The following is a 6678-nucleotide window of genomic DNA, read 5'->3' as shown; positions in this document are numbered from 1 at the left end:
AGAAGGATAACTAGTTAAAGAATTAAACCCATTAGTGACCAAAATGCTACCTGAGATAGACACAAAATGCTGGAGTAACTCAGCGGGTCAGGCAGCATATCTGGAGAAAAGGAATAGGTGCATTTCCTGCTACCTACTAAAATGCTACCTGACCTGAGTGTCTCCAGCATTTGTTTTGTTTCTAAGGCAGGCGTGCCTTCAGTCAATTATTGCCGAAACAGAATTTTCTTAGCTGCTAGTACATTATTCTCTACCTTGCTTTTAGATTGCTTTGTTGCTCTGACTGCTTGTGTATAGTGGTGGATAATTGTTAAATATTCATTTTTATTGACCAAATTCCTCATTACAGCTAGTGCAACTGACCTCAAGGTTTCAAAATCATCTATTTGTACATTTTGTTTGCAGCAATTCATGATTTGCATGACAAATCAGATACCAGGTGATTTTTTCCAATGAATATTTCTGAACTAGCATTTCTGCTGTTTGGGCACACATCATACAATTTCTAGAAGATTTCTGTAACAAATGGTATTGCTCTACAATGTGAATCACATCAGGAGCCAGGGATTTTCAAAAGCATTTATTTTTGAGTGAAACTAAAAAAAATCAACTGTGTATTGTGAACAAATGTTCAGGAAAGCTTAAGGATGAAAATATACAGTACAACGTTAATGACCTGGCAGACTCAGGACTTTAGTCGTGCTGAATTGGCAGATTTTCCAGACCACTGAATGCTTTTTCAATTAATACTCCAATACACTTTTAATGCACCTTTTAAGATGATATTCCGTATTTTACATCTTCCAATGAACCAAGTTAAGTTTCAGGGGATAATGGAAATCGGGACACAGGTGAGTGAAAAGGGAGCCTGGGAACTGGGCCCCCCATGGATGGAAAGTGAGAGTGGTCACCCAATCCCCATTGAGTGCAAAGGGGTCAAGGGAACTGAGGGCATCCACGGGAACATGAGAGTTCAGAGAACATGGAAACTACGGCCCTTGTTAACTGAAAGTATGGCAGACATCACCGGCTGAGCCTGATGCCCAACCACTGGGATTCACAAATAGTTGGAAAGCACCCTATCAGAGTTTTCGTGTATTAAATAATAAATAATAGCATGTTATTTTCAGTAAACAGATAAACCCATCAACGGATGACCTTAGAATTAAAACAGCTTTCTGAAGAAATACCAGAAATGGTAAGTTTTGGCATAATTCTTTGAAGTCCAATAGATGTTTGTGCCGCGTTCATCTTGAAATCCAATTTTCTTCCGCAATTGTCAATTATAATATTTTCTGCATATTCCTAAATCACAAAAAGATTAGTTACTTATTTAGATTTAGTAATAAAGTGAAAACAAGGCGATTAAAGCTTCCTTCATACAATGAACTGTGACCTACCTGCAAATGGGTTAAATAACCTGCTCCTATTTGTTTCTCACAGCACTAAAAACAATTTAATGCGGCTGAAGATAGGTTTAGCTCTGGGCAGAGAAAATATGGCTATTGCTTTGCACAGCAAGACCCATTTATGTTGATCCCATTTTATTTTCCCCATATTTAGTTTATAATGAATGCCAACATCCTCTCTAACACAGAAGGCTGAAGCTCCCAACATGACACTCAGCTTCTGGCAAATTTCTACTAGGGAGCACTCAGAACACTGAATATTGCTAAATAGCGTTTATTATTTTCACAAATCTTATTTTTATATCTGAGTATAATTTCGTGTTAACTATCCACAATATTTATGACCTTGAAATAATCTCATCAGCGGTTACCAACCTAAAGGTTCCCACTCATTCCCATCCAACTCTGCAACAGCTTTAAAAAACGAGCATTGATAAATTAACAGGTCAAGTTGTTTTTTCTTGTGAATATGCCCCGATTTATCATTATGTGCTGTGCAATACCAGATTTTAAATCATTCATTTATTCCAGGCATGCAGCCACTTTCCTTAAGTTATCCACATCTTTGAAAAATCTCAAACTCACACGAGTTCCCTGCATGCAGTGAAGTTCAATGTACATGTGGATGTTTCAGGTGCAGGAGCTATATCAATTATTTCACTGTTCTGAGCATTGTTAACTACTTTTCACCATAATTGTTAAAATACAGTATTTTAAAATCAATCAAACTTACTGTGATTGAAGCAGACAAGATTAAATCATTTTGTTTTGTAAAATACTTTAAATCCATCAAGGAAATTCTGGTCATTGACAGTTAGAATAGAAGCGCCTTCAAAAATCCTCTCCTTTGCCATCATTATTACTGAAGCCTCTTCCATACTAAATACCTCTTCTGCATTATCTGAGAAGGAAAACAAAGTAAATCACATAAGAAAGGAACTGCAATGCTAATTTACACTGAAGACACAATATGCTGGAGTAACTTAGCGGGTCAGGCAGCTTCTCTGGAGAAAGGGAATAAGTTACATTTCAGAACGAGACCCTTCTTCAGTCTGATTCCTTTTTTCATTCTCCTATTCCTTTTCTCCAGAGACGCTGCTTAACCTGTTGATTTACTCCAGAATTTTGTGTCTATCTTCAAATCACACAATTAGTTCCTTTTCATTACAGTCGTGTGTTTTTTGAGATGTTTCACTCTGTTTTCACCCACCTACACTCTGATACATGGTTCTGTATAATCTGTTATTACAAAATAAAAGGATTGAATAAAAAGCTAAAAACACCCTCTCTGGAATGATATTGAATAATCTATGAATCTTCTTAAATTGATATTGATATATTGTCACGTGACACAGTGAGATACTGAGATACAGTGAAAACCTTTTATTTATGATATCCATGCAGGGGAAGGTGAAGACTATTTAGTTAGTTGGCATTTTATTTCATTGTCTCAAAAAAATCTACTGAAATTCACATTTACGTTTTCCAATCTTAAAATACAATCAGGCTCAATTTTAATCTTAATTATCTCTCTTCTCATTTCAGAGTACTGTACTACTGTTACTAGGATCTGAGATTTGGGGATTGAAATCTATTATGGTCAGTTTTTTACATAATTGCTGCAATATATCGATTTAAGATTTCTGAATCCTTCCTATGATCAGGTTTTTTCATTCTTGCTTTTAGTCAAGTTGAGAAGGAAGACAATACCATTAGAATAATGACTTGGCATTGCACATTTCCAATTCGAGTTAGGGGAGGGAATGGGTTTCCGTAAAGACAATATTAACAATATTGAGAAGCAAGGCTTCCATACACATAATACAGATTTCTAAGCAAGCGGGAAAACTTATTATACATTTTGGAGTACTACAATATGACATTTTCTGTTGCTAATTAACTGAAACTAGTCGCACAATGAATTCTGTACGCTCTTTTCAGAATAATCCCTTATTTACTGATCACCTTTTATTAACCAAATATTGGAGACACAGAACTCAATTCATGGGATACTAACCTGGACAAACTGGAATACACTTGGAACAATCTGTGCCATCCTTCTTTCTGGCACATAGGTCCTGGCAATTTTGCACAGCAATACCACACACTATGAAAAAAGAGATACATGCAATTCAATGAACCTTTGCTTTCTTATATTTATATAACATTTCTACAAATGTTCACAATCTATTCATTGATTTAAAAAGAACAAATACATCAGCAATCATACCTTCAGTAAATGATGTTTTTACAATCCCAATGCAATTACACAATTGATCCTCATGGCCACATATTGGTCCAGGAAATTCTGAAACGCATACTGTAAAGCAACCAGTGTCATATTGAAGAACAAAATTAAACAACTCTGGAGACAAAAATTAGAAAATAATTATTATAAAAAAGAATATTGTCATCTTTTCTCAAACACCCTTACATTGGCTTCATTAGCAAAACCATTATTTGAATTTCACTTTTTTCACCTTTTATCATTTTGGTCAGCCAAATTATTACTTTATTTACTTGAGCAACTAACACAATAAAAAAAATCTTAATTTAAAATTCTCCATAAAATCTGAATGTTATTCTTAAGTTATTCATTTCTTTAAAAAGGGAATATGTGTATTATTCCATTGACCATTGATAAAAATACAGTTCCAGTATAAATTCCTGCTACAAATGAGACCCGAATGGCCTGAAAATAATGCTGCAACTAAGATTAGTATTTTGCCCATCAAATCTTTACAGATAAATTCTGCAACCCTAACACGGCCACATATTTTCAGTTCATTTATACAACTACCCCCCTTGTTCATAATCACCCTGAGCTTCCCACAATGCCAAGGATGCATTCCCAAAACAGTCCTGAACAACCCCAAGGCTAGAGCTTTCCCCCCCAGTCAGAAATGTCAGCTGTTTAGTTAAATCTTTCCGACAGTTAAAATCAAAGTCAAAGTCAATTTTATTCGTCACATACACCCAAAGGTGCAGTGAAATGAATTTGCCAGCAGCGGTACAATTAAAAAAGAACACACAATACACAATACGATTTAACACAAACATCCACCACAGGATTCTTCACTGTGGTGGAAGGCACAAAGTTCAGTCAGGCCTCCTCCTTGTTCACCCATGGTCAGGGCCATTAATGAGAAATTAATGAGAATAACAAATAATATTAATGATTTGGACGAGGTAATTGAATGCAACATCTCCAAGTTTGCGGATGACACGAAGCTGGGGGGCAGCGTTAGCTGTGAGGAGGATGCTAGGAGGCTGCAAGGTGACTTGGATAGGCTGGGTAAGTGGGCAAATGCATGGCAGATGCAGTATAATGTGGATAAATGTGAGGTTATCCACTTTGGTGGTAAAAAAAGGAGAGTAGACTTTAATCTGAATGGTGGCCGATTAGGAATGGGGGAGATGCAACGAGACCTGGGTGTCATGGTACACCAGTCATTGAAAGTAGGCATGCAGGTGCAGCAGGCAGTGAAGAAAGCGAATGGTATGTTAGCATTCATTGCAAAAGGATTTGAGTATAGGAGCAGGGAGGTTCTACTGCAGTTGTACAGGGTCTTGGTGAGACCACACCTAGAGTATTGCGTACAGTTTTGGTCTCCTAATCTGAGGAAGGACATTCTTGCCATAGGGGGAGTACAGAGAAGGTTCACCAGATTGATTCCTGGGATGTCAGGACTTTCATATGAAGAAAGACTGGATAGACTCGGCTTGTACTCGCTAGAAATTAGAAGATTGAGGGGGGATCTTATAGAAACTTTGGGCAGGCTAGATGCAGGAAGATTGTTCCTGATGTTGGGGAAGTCCAGAACAAGGGGGTCACAGTTTAAGGATAAAGGGGATATCATTTAGGACTGAGATGAGAAAAACATTTTTCACACAGTGGTGAATCTCTGGAATTCTTTGCCACAGTTCTCTGCAACTGTTGAGGCCAGTTCATTGGCTATATTTAAGAGGGAGTTAGATGTGGCCCTTGTGGCTAAACGGATCAGGGGGTATGGAGAGAAGGCAGGTACAGGGTACTGAGTTGGATGATCAGCCATGATCATATTGAATGGCGGTGCAGGCTCGAAGGGCCGAATAGCCTACTCCTGCACCTATTTTCTATGTTTCTATGAGTTAATTAATGTTCAAAACATTATAACGGATGAATAAAAAGAATAAATTAAAGTAATACATTTAAGTAAGAAAAGAAGCTTACCTTCCCCCATTGTTCCTCTATCTGTACCCTACAAACCCCATTTCAATCAATCAGTTCTCATATCTTACACCCAGTCTGACTGATGGTGATGCTGGAAAATCTCAGCAAGACTGGATCAATCCATGCATACAAGTTCTCTACTTGCAAGGATAGTGGAACAATATCAGTCATGGCTTTCAAAGTGAATCAGATAGGCACTTGAGGGATAAACAATCTTAAGTCGAATTTAAGGACAAATTAGGTACAAACAGATGATTTTTTTACCTGCCGGGGTATAGATGGTCGAATAACGATTGAAGGTAAAAATGGCTGAGGCATCAAGAAGATAAAACACTTTGGGTCTCCAAGTCTCCAGTATTCCAGTGCATGCCCTTCCTTGCTGCAAGCATTCACGTTTGGCTGCATTCAGATTAGTTTTCGAAGGGTAATCATATGGAGGTTTTAATGTCAGCCCCATCCTCTCTTTTTTCTGAAACCAGTCCATATCTGAAAGGTACATAGTTCTAAGTAAATCTTGTGAGCTTGTGAATCTCTGATTCATCTGGAAAGCCATTTTAGGGCCGTGAACAGTGGTAAACAAAAGGTGTAGGGAGGCCTTTCTCTTCTATCGCCTATCACCTAGTGGCCTCAGTCTCAGCACTCCCTCTTCCCCTTCCTACCTGGCTCCATGTGTTAATTTCTCTTCCCCCTCTCCTCCCACCTTATGGTTGCATCTATGACTACTAGCCTCTGTCTCTCACCTCCCTTCCATACACTGGCTAACCTCTCCACATTCTCAGTCTGATGCATGGTCACAACCCACGATATCGACCACTCCTTTGCATCTACAGATGCTGCTTGACCCGCTGTTCTTTCAATAGTTTTGAATTTGCTCCAGATCCATGCATTTTAAGTCCCTTATGTTTACATCCTACTATTAATACTATTAATTACATCCTACATCCTTCGGTGGGCGGCGTGACTCTCGTCAGCAGCGGACTCTGCAGTCCGTCTGTGTTTTATTATTTTTTTGTCTCGTTTTTATGTAGTTTTTGTTATTTTTTTTGTTGGGGTATG

At 38.0% G+C, this 6678-nt stretch overlaps 1 protein-coding gene across 1 annotated transcript; it reads right to left on the bottom strand.

Moving 5' to 3' along the window:
- Window positions 1-616: 616 nt before the first annotated feature.
- Window positions 617-6197, bottom strand: LOC116991016. The gene is made up of 5 exons (XM_033049285.1): window positions 5887-6197; window positions 3640-3729; window positions 3427-3516; window positions 2143-2310; window positions 617-1305 (listed from the first exon to the last, which is right to left on the bottom strand). The coding sequence occupies exons 1-4, from the start codon at window positions 6173-6175 to the stop codon at window positions 2168-2170; spliced, it is 612 nt and encodes a 203-aa protein (XP_032905176.1). The 5' UTR covers window positions 6176-6197; the 3' UTR covers window positions 617-1305; window positions 2143-2167.
- Between the last annotated feature and the right edge of the window lie 481 nt (window positions 6198-6678).

The sequence above is a fragment of the Amblyraja radiata genome, chromosome 32 (assembly GCF_010909765.2).
Source record: "Amblyraja radiata isolate CabotCenter1 chromosome 32, sAmbRad1.1.pri, whole genome shotgun sequence".
NCBI classification, from domain to species: Eukaryota; Metazoa; Chordata; class Chondrichthyes; order Rajiformes; family Rajidae; genus Amblyraja; species Amblyraja radiata.
Note: the sequence above shows the minus strand (reverse complement) of the source record. Positions and strands in the feature narration are given on the sequence as shown.